At 44.8% G+C, this 14346-nt stretch overlaps 1 protein-coding gene and 1 long non-coding RNA gene across 2 annotated transcripts; both read left to right on the forward strand.

Moving 5' to 3' along the window:
• The first annotated feature begins 1544 nt into the window (after positions 1-1544).
• On the forward strand, positions 1545-8235 carry LOC135239722 (annexin A1-like). Its single transcript, XM_064308598.1, has 13 exons — positions 1545-1857; positions 2431-2507; positions 2852-2939; positions 3294-3388; positions 3551-3664; positions 3839-3929; positions 4639-4718; positions 5040-5096; positions 5532-5625; positions 5755-5850; positions 6485-6543; positions 7240-7362; positions 7825-8235. The coding sequence occupies exons 2-13, from the start codon at positions 2445-2447 to the stop codon at positions 7882-7884; spliced, it is 1020 nt and encodes a 339-aa protein (XP_064164668.1). The 5' UTR covers positions 1545-1857; positions 2431-2444; the 3' UTR covers positions 7885-8235.
• A 3851-nt stretch (positions 8236-12086) lies between these two features.
• On the forward strand, positions 12087-14212 carry LOC135239076 (uncharacterized). The gene is made up of 3 exons (XR_010325275.1): positions 12087-12224; positions 13360-13436; positions 14088-14212. It is a non-coding gene; the product is annotated as an uncharacterized LOC135239076 (long non-coding RNA).
• Positions 14213-14346: the final 134 nt, after the last annotated feature.

Here is a 14346-nt window from a genome sequence, read left to right on the forward strand (position 1 = left end):
TCCACAAAACGGGCCACAAACACGCCGTAAATTTGAGGTCAGCGCCTGCGACAGACTCCTCTCTGGCCAACAGCGCCGCTCGTTCCCTTATCAGCGCTCAGGGCAAGAAATAGCGGTAAAATTTAAAAGAAAGCCTCCTAATGCCCCAATCCCTCATTACACAGTAACCCACATCATAAAACCTTTTTTTGTGTACTTTCTTTGGTTACCCGGTCTCGCTTATTTTTGCATGAAAATACCTTATACCCTTTCAGCTTTCAGAACAGTACCCCAGATCATTCAGAATAAAAGTTTTAAATGTTCACATGTATTGTACTTACGTTGCATTCACATTTGGTATGTACAATACTGGCTCCTTTGTCTGTGTGCATGGGAGGCGAGCGGTGAGCTGTTTCCTCTGAATCTTGAGCAGACAGCTCCCACACAGAACAGGCCCAGCGTGTAAGACGGCATTCCAGTACAGATGTGTGATTGTTTTCTACCAGCCAGGGACTGTTACTCTGCTTCTGCCCAGAGCCATGCAGATCACTGAAATATGAAATCCTTCCTTGTGTTCATATGTTCATACGACCCCTGACCTCTGCCTTCTGACCTCCAGTACATACAATGGTACACACCAGTGTAAAAGCACCACAGTATCGATATACCTCAGAAAGCGTAAATAAATATGTTTAAAGTGGTTTCGTTTTTTAAAAAAACATGGTGACAACAATATTTTGTGTATTTGGTCACATGGTTGTATGTTTTAGACACAATTTTTATATAGTGAAAATTTTATTAGAAAATATATTTTCCTAATACTGAATAAAAATAAATTTTCCTTCCAGTGCAAGACGAGTCACTACTAGTCGCTGGACTGATTGTGAATCCATTTTGCACAGGGAGAGCTGAATAAACACGCAGAAGGTGCCTTTTGCTTCATTTTTACGATATAGGGTAACTAAAAATGTTTTGATTGACCTCTGTCTGAACTGCGCACTTTCTGTTAAACAGAAGTGATTGCTGCAGTTGGGAAGACGAAGTGTTGCTTTCACGGGAATTTCCTAAACACCTCTCACCACTGGGTCCACCGGTGAACAACCCCCTCCCACGTGTTTTTTTTTCTTCTTCTTTTCATTAGTGTCAATTTCCAATTAAGGTTGTGAAAAGCATGTTTAATTTCTTCCACAAACTTCATTTCCCACAAAATGGTTTCGAATCAGTGAACGGGAGTCCACACTACCCGCACTTAGAAATCAAAGAATAATTTGCACCCCACAACACATTCATTACAGGGGGGAGTCTGAATGTAAGGTCAGTGCTATTCTAATATAACATATCAGAACATATTTTCCTGCTCGATGGTTCTATCTGTTTTATTTACCCAGTAATACATGATCACACCTCTGCACAAAATACCATTGTGGATACTTAAATGATTACTCACCTTGCTGTTACAACAGATCCCCAAACAGGTTAACCTGGAAGTTTCAGGTAAACCTACCTATCACACACCCACACTGACTTTCTAAAGGACTGCACTCAATTCTGCCTCTGAATGCAACTGTGAGACTTGTTCTTGCACCTAGCATGTAGGCTACGTGCCGTGCTATCTTCATACAGCCTTGATTATATTTCTTACATTTTTTTAGGTTTGCCTGCTTCGTGCAATGTCTCTTTACTTCAACTGCACTGCAATTCTGACTTGCAGTACACACAGGGAGGGCTGTGTTGAGAACTGCGGTGTTCTGATATATGTGGGAACTCAGCCAATGGGAAGAGTGCATGGGAGTGGACTCATTAGGTGTGTTCCTTCATTTAACCGTCATTCCACAAGATTTTAGCCGGAGACGCAAGGACATCCACGCAAAACAACAGGTGAGACAGTATTCAGCATTTTATATTTTTTGTAGAATACCTCATTGTACATTGAGTGCCTGTCAGTTCTCAGTTTAAGAATATGATCTTGTGTTACTTCATTGTATTACATCACAACTCCATTGTGGTTATTCATTAAGAATACATTGCTGGTAATGCATATAATGGTTGGCCTGTTTTCTTATGGAATTTTGTAACATTGCAATGCCCCCACTTTCCCATGCAAACAAAAGAACAAACCTATTTTTTACTTAACAGGTTAAGCATACCACAAGATATCAAATGATAACAATGTCACTTAACATGAACATGTGTTCTTTCATGTATTTGTGTCAATGAAATATTTTAACAACATATTTGTCAGATTCCTTTATTCAGTGTCATGATCTGTATTCAGTATGTTCACAAATAAATTCATAGATAAGGGTGAGTGACATGAACAGTATTCAGTATAAGATTACATTTTAAAAATGGTACAGAAAGCGAAATAAAATCTAAACTTAATGTGAAAGTAGAAAATTTTTAAAACATTTTAAGTCTTAAGAATGATTTTCCGCATCAACTTTCCTACAGATCCACCCTCCACTATGGCATTCCTGAAAGATTTATTCAGACAAGCAGTTAACCTGAAGACAGACGATGGTGTCGACGTAAGTTACTGGTTTCTGAGGGAAAGAACCGTGTATTCTGGAGAACATCTGAGGACAGATGGTGGTGTCTCTGCTGTCTTGTCCAGTGTTAATTTAACTCTAACAGTGTTAATTCAACTCTAAACAGATAACATTTGGTCCCAGCCAGGAATGTGCAGAAGATTTGAGACATTTATAGGTTTTCATACCTATTCAAGGGAATTTCCAAGGATACAGATTTGAGTGCATTTATGTATTTTAGTCTTGATTCAGGATACGTTTTGAGTGTACAGACTTGAGTGTGTTTACTTTTTTTGTTACGATTTTGGGTCACTCCTAGTTTTGTTTTTTGCACGCTGTTGCAGAAGACCTTCAATGGGACAGTCGCCCCGTACCCCCTCTTCAGAGCCAGCGAGGATGCATCTCTCCTGGACAGAGCCATCAAGGCTCCAGGTGATGGACAGCATCCACACACCCCAGCACAGGAGTGTTCAGTGTGTGCATGCACACCAATGCAGGAGAGATAGCTATTCACACATCCCAACACACAAAGTGCTCAGTGCCCGCATGCCAACGCTCAAGTCTTCACTGACAACATACACTGACAAACAAGAACTCAGTATTCAGAATCAAGATTCACGCAGCCCAACACTAAAGTGTTGAGTATTCACACACCCATGCAGAGGTGCTGTGGTAGAGTGAGACATGGAAGGATCTGGGATCTCTGGATAGCGAGTAACCACAGAGTTCTGAGCGGGGTGACCTGCTTTCGGAATGTCTGACGTAGCTGTACGCTGCCCCCTTCAGGTGTGGAGGAGGCCGCCATCATCGATCTTCTGGTGAAGAGGAACAACGAGCAGCGTCAGCAGATCAAGGAAGCCTATCAGCAGGCCTTCGGGAAGGTGAGGCCACGCCCCCGCCGGTTGACGCTCAGTTCCGCGACGAGGTTTTCGGACGACGCCGCTCGGTCCTGCCTGACTAACCTGTCCCGGGACCGAGCGGAGGTGTGCAGATGCCCTCGGGGCGCGGTGCGTTAAATTCCGCCTGGGCGTGTTTTCCCGCAGGCTCTGGATGCGACCTTGGTGTCCGTCTTGAAGGGCGACCTGGAGGAGCTGGCGCTGGCGTTGCTGATGACTCCAGCGCAGTATGATGCACATCTGCTCAGGAAGGCCATGAAGGTGAGATGAACCATTGAGGTCAGATGGGCTACCTAGGTAACAGAGCACCCAGTGATCCCCTAACAGGTAGCACGCCACCCAGTGGTCCGGAAGCCACACTGCAGTCCACAATGAACTCCGTCACCCTGCAACCCGTGTAGTGGGATACTCTATTGTAATTATTTTTGGCTGCAGGGTCTTGGCACCGATGAAGAGATCCTGATTGAGGTTCTGGTAACGAGATCCAACGCGGAGATCGCACAGATCAAAAATATTTATAAAAAAGGTAAATGTATATTTACACCGATCAGCCACAACATTAAAACCATCTGCCTAATATTGTGTAGGTTCCCCTCGTGCCGTCAAAACAGCTCTGACCCGTCGAGAGTTTTTAAAATCATGTGGAAATAATTCATCCTCTAACAATATCTTAGCTTTTTATAGCCCTGTAGCCCTTAATAATGTAATAAACTACCAATAGTGTAATAACTCCCAATAACGTAATCCATTTCCATCTACACAAAATATTAGGTAAGTGGTTTTAATGTGGTGACTGCTCGTGTATATATATATGTGTGAGTCTGTGTGCATGCACAAATGTGTATATGCGTGTGTATGCATGTGTCTGCTGTAATATGAAGTAGTTTGTCTGACGCTGATCACAGATTATAGTTTTGGTGACTGATGTCTGTGTATTTGTGTTTGTGTGTGTGTGTGTGTGTCAGTCTGCATGTGTACCTGTGTGTGCTTGTCAGTGTGCATGTGTTTGTTTGCGTGCTTTTGTGTGAGTGTGTGCGTGTCAGAGTGCATGTGCGTGTTTGTGTGCTTGTGTGTTTGTGTGTGTGTGTCAGGGTGCATGTGCATGTGTCAGTGCGCATGTGCACCTGTGTGTTTGTCAGTGTGCATGTGTATGGTTGCGTGCTTGTGTGTGTCTGTGTGTGTGTGTCTGTGTGTATCTGTGGCGATTGTAACTGATTTCTCTCTGAATGGTGCAGAGTACCAGAGGGATCTGGAAAAGGACATTGATAAAGAAAACTCAGGACACTTCCAGGATGCTCTGCTCAACCTCTGCAAGGTGGGACGTGCGTGAATGCGTGTGTGTACATGTACAGCGTGGCTGTTTGTGTACAGTGTGTGAAGGTGTGTGTGTATGAGCATATGTGTGGGGTGAGAGAGAGTATGTGAGTGTGTACAGTATGTGCATGTGTGTTTGAGAGAGTATGTTAGTGTGTACAGTGTGTGTGTGTGTGTGTGTGTTTGAGAGAGAGTATGTGAGTGTGTACAGTATGTGCATGTGTGTTTGAGAGAGAGAGTATGTGAGTGTGTACTGTGCGTGTGTGTGTTGTTATATTAATTCTGCTCTCCTTTCTATCTGTCTTGCGTGTTGTAATTTCAGGGCACTAGGAGTGAAGAAACTAAGGTCGATAACGACCTGGCAGACAGTGATGCACAAGTAAGATTTCTTTTTCGTAGACTGATATACATTGAGAAAGGACCTGCAAGACTGTGTGTGTTATAATGAGTGTGTTCTGAGGTAGATCTCTAATGCAGTGTGTGTTATAATGAGTGTGCTCTGAGGTAGATCTCTAATGCAGTGTGCGTTATAATGAGTGTGCTCTGAGGTAAATCTCTAATGCAGTGTGTTACAGTGAGTGTGTTCTGAGGTAGATTTCTCATATGGTGTGTGTTACAGTGAGTGTGCTCTGTGGGAGATCTCTAATGCAGTGTGTGTTACAGTGAGTGTGTTCTGAGGTAGATCTCTAATGCAGTGTGTGTTACAGTGAGTGTGTTCTGAGGTAGATCTCTCATATGGTGTTTTAATGGCTGGCTTCAGTAGAGACACATGGCTGAGTTTCTGTTCACGGTCCTGTACCGTTTCACTCTGCAGACTCTGTTCAACGCCGGAGAAGACAGGAGAGGAACCAACGACACCGTCTTCATCCACATTTTCACGACCAGGAGCGACGCACAACTCCGAAAAAGTGAGATGCCCGTAGAGAGGGGGTGGCGGGCGCGGGTTGTTTGAGTGCGTCTCGTCGCGCGGTTCGACCGCACGCGGAAGCTGTTCAGCGGTCACACGGTCGCTCCCCCCTCTCTCTCTCTCTCTCCAGTATTCCAGAGGTACGGGAAGCACAGCAAGACGGAAATGACGCAGGCCCTGGACGGCGAGATGAGCGGGAACGTGGAGAAGTGCCTGATCGCGATCAGTGAGCGCACGCGCCCGTCTGAATTCGACTTTGCGCAGTTAGAGCTGTCTGCGTGTGTGTGTGTGTGTGTGTGTGTGTGTGTGTGTGCGTGTGCGTGTCAAGTGTGTGTGTGTGTGTGTGTGCGTGTGCGTGTCAGTGTGGGCGTGCGGGGGCGTGTTTGTGCCCCGTGCGTAAGAGGGAGTGTGTGGTATGTCCCTGGCTGTTCCTGTTAGACAGGACTGCTGAAGTTCACCTGTGGAGACTCCCTGTGGAAGTATGACAGGAATGAGACCTGCTGTGGGCAGAAGTGTAGTATAATGGGCAGGAAACTGGTCTTGTAACATAAAGGTCACTGTTTTGAATCCCAGGGAGGACACTGCCATTGAGCAAGGCACTAAACCTGCATTGCTTCTTTATATATATATATATATATATATATATATATATATATATATATATCCAGTTGTATAAATGGATGCAATGTAAATGCTATGTAAAAAATGTTGTGTAAGTTGTTCTGGATAAGAGCATCGCTAAATGCCTGTGATGTAATGCTGTGCTGACAGCCTCGCACTGTCTGCTTTATGCTCACGTCAGTCATAAGTACCCTCCATCTCACGTCTCACGTCCTTTTTATGCTCTTTTTTCACGTCAGCAAAATGCGCCATGAATAAACCTGCGTTCTTCGCTGAGAAGCTGCACCTCGCCATGGCGGTAAAGCCTTTTTTACTCAGTTTTCAGTGCTTTTTTTTACGGTGAACTGTCGCAAAAACGCTTTACAGAGTAACAAGGCAAGAAACAGAGCAAGAAGGGCGCACACCAGGCCTGAACCCCCAAATAGCAAGCACATGAGGTAAAAAGGGGAAAAAAATGCCAGTGGGGAGAAAACACCCAAAGGATGGTGAGGAAAAAGTCCCCAATGGGAAGAAACCTTGGGAGGAACTGGGCTACAGAGGGGGAGCCCATCCTCCACTGGCCAGCCTGGCTTTTACTGTCACCACTTAATGCAAAAGCATTCTGGGAAAAACTTCTGTATATAACAATCATGACACGAGTAAATAAAGTTTCAGTAAAGTTTATGGGTAAGGAGTTGGTCTTGTAACCTAAGGGTCGCAGGTTTGATTCCCCAGTAGGACCCTAGTCGGACCCAGTAGGATTCTACCATTGTACCCTTGAGCAAGGTACCTAACCTGCATTGCTGTTGTATATATCCAGCTGTAAATTTGGATACAATGTAAAATGATATGTAAAAAGTTGTGTAAGCCTGCTAAATGCCTGTAATGTAAAGGCATGCCACTGGCTGTGCGGTCACAGCATGCATGAAAACCTGGGCCGGAGTTTCCTGTGTTCCCTTTGGAGGGCCCGGTTACAGTGTGCAGGATAGTAAAACACAGACCGGATTTCCCGCAGGGGTTCGGGACGCGGAATAAGGCTCTCATCCGACTGCTGGTGTCCCGGTCTGAGAAGGACATGAAGAAGGTGGCGCAGGAGTACAAGAAGCTGTACCAGAAACCCTTGCAGCAGGACATCATGGTGAGCGCGTTTCTCACAACGAACTCCATTTTGGCCACAGTGTGCCTGTGGTTTAATTCGAATCATTAGTCATAAGATGAATTACAGGAACGGGGGGCCTGTAGTTACACTGAAGGAAAAGTAAAAATCTGTCTAATTTACAGTTTTATAAGCTTTGCTTGGGTTTGGGTGGTGTAATACAGTGATATTTCTTTATTAACAGTGAGAGGGTGGGCCCCGGCTCATGTATAGAGCAGTTGTGTATACGTTTGTTGTGCTATCAGTTTAATTCACAAATTTGGGAGGACGATAAAACGTCATCGTAAAGAATATGAAATGAAAGCACGAGAGAGGCCCGTGTAATTCAATCCTTTACGGCGCAACAGGAGATTAGGCGGATATTAAAGGGTGGAGGTGGTGCCAGCCTCGTATACGGAGACGTGATGAATATTTAAAGATGGGGTGGTTCTGTCTTTCCTGCAGGCTGAATCCAGCGGTGTATTGGAGGCAGGCCTGCTGGCCCTGTGTGGAAAGGACGACTGAGACGTTCAGCTGAGACACGTTCACATTAATAACGTTCATATTCGTGTTAACAGTCAGTCAGTTTCATAATATTATTTTGCTATTGGAGAGATCTTATGGATGTACGATAGGAAATAATGCTTAACGTTAGTATAGCTGGTTACACCACGACGTTTAGAAAGGTTTGACTTCCGGACTAACCGTTGGCTCGGTTAAACCAATTAAAAATAACAGAAAGTTTTTTTTTTTTAAGTTAGCAGGGATACAGGAAGTGTTTTGTGTTAAAGGCAGAAAGAAACAGAAGAGCTGCTGTGGCCCAAATCTGGGCACATTTATGTGGAAATCTTTGTGGAAATAAAACTTTCTCATGAATAGTGGAGTTTGTGTTTTTTCTTCCCAAAATTCCAGCGAAAATATCAAACTCACTCTCTCAACCACACACACGCACACACGTGCACACTCAGTCAGCACACCCAATGTAAATCTGTGATCAGCCCTGATGGCACTTGAGTGTTAAGCCGTCAGTGACTACTAAACCCACTCCTCTCTTCTGCTGCTGCTCACTCCCAGGAGACTAGACCCTCTTCTTGGCTGTGACGGAGGGCACGACGTACATAGGGCACCTCTCGTAAATAAATCCCATTCTTGACCAAAACTGGGGCGTTTCGTACAGAGTGCGCCGCGTGGTGTGTCCGCGGCAGTATCAAGAGCGCCCTGCGTTGATAATGAGCATTGCCTCAGAGTAAACGTCCGACACTGGCTATTTCACGCTCCAGATTCAATTTATTATCGGAACTGATATGCGGGCCGGTGTTTGTGCACCTGTTCAAAATTATTGGGGGTGGGATCTGAGTTAGTGAGTCGTTTTCTTTTTTTGCAGGAGTACTGCGATTTCCACATCCTTTCCTCAGTCAGTAATGTTTTCATCTCCACCATTCTTGAATTGTCTTTCAATAGTTCGCAGAACGAAAAAATTATCTTCAGTTTATACAGTTATTATGAGTAGGCCTATCATTTAATCTGAACATTACTTTAAGTGATCTTTTATCTGAAGCGGACGAACTTCGGTCATTTCCCCGAGATCCCCATTCAAGTATAAAAGGGAATATTTTTTGACTGGCCCGCTTGACACGAGACAGCCCGTTTATGTTTTTCTTTACTCGTCTCAGTACTGCATCCACCAGTAGGAGGCGCTGTGCAAGGGAGCAGGCTATTAGAGCGGGTCAGGGTTATTAGATACATGGTAATAGGAGACCCTGGCTCAGGTACTTGCTCCAATAAAAGCAACGTAGAAACGCGTAGCTTCCCTCTCGCTATGCATAATAACCTGAGATGGTAACCATCCATAGGCAATTGTTTTCTAAAAACTTTTTTATTTTCACTTTATGTTTCGATTGCAAAAACGGTTTTCTACTTAGAAGGTTGGTGTTTTCTGAATGGGCAGCTGAGGAACAAATTGGATAAACTTTGAGACACTGCAAACGATGTTTTGCAGCGTGTATTTTAGCAAAAATTTCGTTTGTGTTATCGGGCTGTGGTTTGGGTTCTTTCTGCCCCCGTGCAAAACTCGGATATACACAAATCAGTGGGCGGTGAGAATATCCGGCGGGTCCGAACTGGCGCACAAGATAGCGGTCAAATATGGATATGCTAACCTGGGACAGGTGAGACATGGTTATATATATTTAAAATGTGGAAACATTCTTGTTTATGCTTAATCAGCATGATGTCATCCTCATTTTCTTTTGGGCTAAATCGTTTTTGAGTTTTTCTCGATGACTAATTTGGTTAGAGTTACACTGCATCTTACTGAGGAGAAGATGAGACGTGTGCAGTGAAGGATAAGAGAAGCCTGTTCACCTTAAATTTAAGGGATTATCACAGTTGACTGTGTGTACTAAGTGCACTGACAGTAGACTGACCCGGCAGTGCAGTGCCACATCTCTGACATTGCTGAGAACACCCACTTTTCACTTGTCAGCACCCCTGTGCAATATCAGTATATCTGACTAAGGCATTTTTGGCTGGACCGCAACAGCGGGGCCAGCCCTACAAACGCAAATGTCTGTGACTGACTGGGTGACTGAGTGACTTAGTGATGAAGTTACACCATTGGGTCGGCCGAGTTATGAAGTTACACCATTTGTCGGCTGGAGAAGTCCAGCCATATACTAGGTTTTGACCTGGTCTTGTTGTGATACATATTGTCCAGTTTCCCAAAATGCTACAGATTGATATCGCTACACTTGGATCTCACTGTCTATTACAGAAAGTGATCCCAGGACAAAGACATTAGAACATAATTCAAATATTTAATTTTAATTATATGAACAAGGCTGGCACAGTACTGAGCATTAGTGACGGTGTGGCTGCTCTGTTCACCTGACAGGAAGCAGGAAGTGAAATGCTATGGACCTGTCTTTGTGTCATCAGACACGGTCATCATGTGCACATTCAGAGCTGTGTGCAGCACACGAGATATTGAGATTGTATCTTCAATAATTGTGTCCTCATTATTTAGCAGCTTTCCATTTAATTCCATTGTGTTTATTAATGTATAATGAACACTATATGTGTTCGTCCATTGTTTTGCCACCCCAAGTATAAAGCCATATTATCTAGTCATTTCCTATAACTTAGAGTTACATTAATTGCACAATATGTAGTATGTAACAAAATTCAGTTAATTGAGATTATACAGAAAAAGAAACAAATGTATTATTCTAAGGGACATTCTGTGTTGTCCACAGAGATTGGCTGGTTCTGCTGTTGGTGTTAGGCTGTTATTTTCTATTGGTTGGCAAAGTTGGGGGGTCTTAGACTAAGCTCTCTTATTGGCCAGCTGTGCTGTGACAATTAGGGTGCATTCTGAGTGGCTCACTCTGCTGCGGGCGTTAAGCTGCTGAACTCACCCATGTGGGTTTGGGTAATTCAGCGATCGTCTGAGCCCCTCTCAGGTTTCCCTCACCTGAAAACCTATCAGGGGTCTAAGGTAGCTCTCTCAAAGGCTCGATTCAGCACCGGATTCATTATTTATGCGGTGCTGCAGAGTGACGTGCTCTGGGACCGCCTCACCTGTGCTCAAGAGCTGCTGTGCTGCCCCCTACAGGTCGGAGGCCTGAAAGACCACTACCTTTTCTCCCACCGGGGGACGCAGAGAAGAGCACTCTTCCCAAGTCGAGGCAGGCACAGCCTCATGGCCGCAGAGAGAGAGGTAAGAGGAGCCTGCCTCCGCAGGTCACTGAGACCCAGTGAGTCACGCCTGCAGGGATGAGTTACCCATTGCAGGCATTTAGCAGACGCCCTTAGCCAGAGCGACTTACACAACTTTTACCTAGCATTTACATTGTGTCCATTCATACAGCTGGATACATGCTGAAGCAATGCAGCTTAAGTACCTTGCTCAAGGGTACGACGGCAGTGTCCTACCCAGAAACCTGTGACCTTTAGGTTACAAGAACGGTTACTTACCCATTATACTACACTTTCCCGACAGGAGTCACTCAATGTGCTGAACATAGTCAGCACTGCCAGCTGAATCAGCCATCTTAGAGAAAGGCCTCCTTTTGTCTGGTTAATTACCTTCCTTCCTAGCATGCTTCAACCAATCAGGGTGCTTCAACAACCAATCAGGGGCTGGAGGAGGGAGGGATGTCTGATGCATGTACATAACAGATGTTTGGAGTGTTTCAGGAAACTGCTATTTAACATGGAGCTCAGGACACTAGTTGAAGTTAAAGGGTTGCTTTTTAAATAAGCTGTAAGATGAGAAGGTGATGCTGTTTGAATGAATAATTCAGGATCGGGCAGGCGTTCACACCCTTTTCTCAATATTGAATGAGGAGAGGAAGTGCAGCCTGTTTCCATGAGTGTTCAATGCAGGAGGAACATTCCGGACCTTATCGCATCCAGAGTGACATTGGGAGGGGTGAATGATCAGCGGGGCATTAAATGGGGGGAGCATTGGCTCACATCCTGGTTTCCTGGCAGGTGGAGTGGGTCCAACAACAGGTGGAGAAGCGGAGGGTTAAAAGGGAGCACCGAGCCGCCGCCACCCCCAGCCCCGCCCCCAACCCCGCCCACTCAGTCAACTTTGACGATCCGGAATGGAGCGACATGTGGTACATGGTGCGTGCGTGCGTGCGTGTATGTGTGCCTGCGTGATTGGATAAAGGGTGGATTTATTTGCGGGTAACTTTGCTCCGCCCCCTCTGTAGCTCTGCAGGGATGAAGCTCCCTCCTGCCGCTCAGACATGAACATCACAGGGGCCTGGGGGCGGGGCTACACCGGGAAGGGTGTCGTGGTTACCATTTTGGACGACGGCATTGAGAGAAACCACGCCGATCTCGTGCAGAATTATGTATGTATGCCAGATATTACATCATGTGTGCCAGGATTCTAAAACTCTGTGTATCAGACCTGGGTCAATACTTTTCTGCCCTCTACTGATCTTGCCTGGTGTAATTGAGCCTGCCAATATGACCAGAAGGCGGGGTTTGCACTGCACAGGGTTTTGAGAGTGTTTCATTGGTTCCAATACACCAGACAAGATCAGTAAAGCAGAGAAAACTATTTGAATCCAAAACAAATACGTATTTGACCCAGGTCTCCTGTGTGTGCTGGTTTTTTTCCAACCACAACTGCAGCCAGTGAAATAATGTATTGGACTGTATTGCCCTTAATTAGGCACTTATAATGTCTTTTAATGTCAGATGACGGATGCACTCTATTATGTGTGGAAAAACCTCAGCATTTCTTGAAGAGTTATGTCCTATCTTTATGTCCCAGGGCATCATCATCATTTCATCAATCAGATGTGCTTTCATTTTCTGTAATTGTGTGCTTCCTTTGGAAAGAGGCTACAATTTCTAATTGTTTAAATGATAGACTGGCTGGTAAAATAAGTGAACACCGAACTGTTGAAAGAGTTGACTCCAGATCACTGAAACAAAATCAATGAGCCAAACCTGAATACAATGAAGATGCATTTAATGGAAACATTCTGAAAGAAAATGAACACCTGTTTTCAACAGCATTAATCGATCAAGAGTTTTGCTGCAACGTGATGTAACGTGGCTGTAACAGAGTTTAAGAATCACTGATGTATGTACTTCTTGCGCTTTTGCCCTGGAGAACTCAGTGTTAGATTTGTTCCACTTGAATAAAGTGAGGATCTTTCGTGTTCGCTTTTAAAAATATTAACTGAAAAAATCTGCACCTTGTTTATATCATGCTGCATGATACATCCTCATTTGGCAGATATTCCCTCATATAAATGCAACAGGCACATAGAGATTGTGTAAAGGGCGTGTAGATTAGATTACATGTAAGATACATGTAGAGGGTGTGTACAGGACGTGTGAAGGTTGAGTAGTGATTGTGTAAAGGGCCTGTAGAGGGCGTGTAGAGGTCATGGAAAGGTGCATAGAGAGGGTGTGTATAGGTCATGGAAAAGATGTGTAGAGGACATAGCTCTTAATCTCTCTTTTTTGCAGGATGCTAAGGCTAGCTATGATGTCATCGGGCATGACCATGACCCAATGCCTCCATATAATTCCAGCGAAGAGAACAAGTAAATCTGGCCATCTATAGTCTTCTGTACCTATAGTCTTCTGCATCTAGTCTTCTGTACCTCTAGTCTTCTGCATCTAGTCTTCTGTATCTAGAGTCTTCTGCATCTAGAGTCTTCTCTATCTAGAGTCTTCTGCATCTAGAATCTTCTGTCCTTAGAGCCCCCTGTTCACACCGACTGCATTTACGTTCTCTGCTCATTTGGAATTTGGTGGAATTCTGGATGCTTGCATGTGCAATTTGTGTTTGTAAATATTGTGCTTATATGCAAGCAAAATGTACAGTTCCACTGTATAACACTGATAACACAGTGTTCCATATGGTGTGTATGTAGCAGAACTGTGAGACAAGAGTTTGCAGATAAAACACCCACTACAGATTGTGAACTATTAGATTCTTTAGTTGATCTTTAGCTCAGATGATTGTATCTCTTGCTGCTTGCAACAGACCTACCCCATATTACATTTACATGAACCTTGTTTCATTCAGAATTCTGGAATGTTCTAATAATAGAACATTAGGCTGAATAAGTACAGTCAGTGACACCTTTCCTGTATAATCTGGCTGCAGTGCTCAGTGTAATGGACTCTGCCCTCTTTGCTCCGGGTAATGGAGTCAGTCCTTTTTTTCTCTTTTTTTCTTTCTTGCTAAGTCACGGAACGCGATGCGCCGGGGTAGTGGCAGCGTCCGCCAACAACTCCGTGTGCGGAGTCGGAGTCGCTTTCAACGCCAAAATCGGGGGTGAGCACCGCCGCTGCCGTGGCGACGGTTACGACGATGAGGACGCCGGTAACGGTGATGAGGGATGGCGGCGAGGGTGATAATGCGCGTGTGTCCGCGCAGGGGTGCGCATGTTAGACGGAGGGGCGACGGACGCGGCGGAGGCGTGGTCCCTGAGCCTGCAGCCCCAG

This window comes from Anguilla rostrata, chromosome 14 (assembly GCF_018555375.3).
Source record: "Anguilla rostrata isolate EN2019 chromosome 14, ASM1855537v3, whole genome shotgun sequence".
In the NCBI taxonomy this organism is placed as follows: domain Eukaryota; kingdom Metazoa; phylum Chordata; class Actinopteri; order Anguilliformes; family Anguillidae; genus Anguilla; species Anguilla rostrata.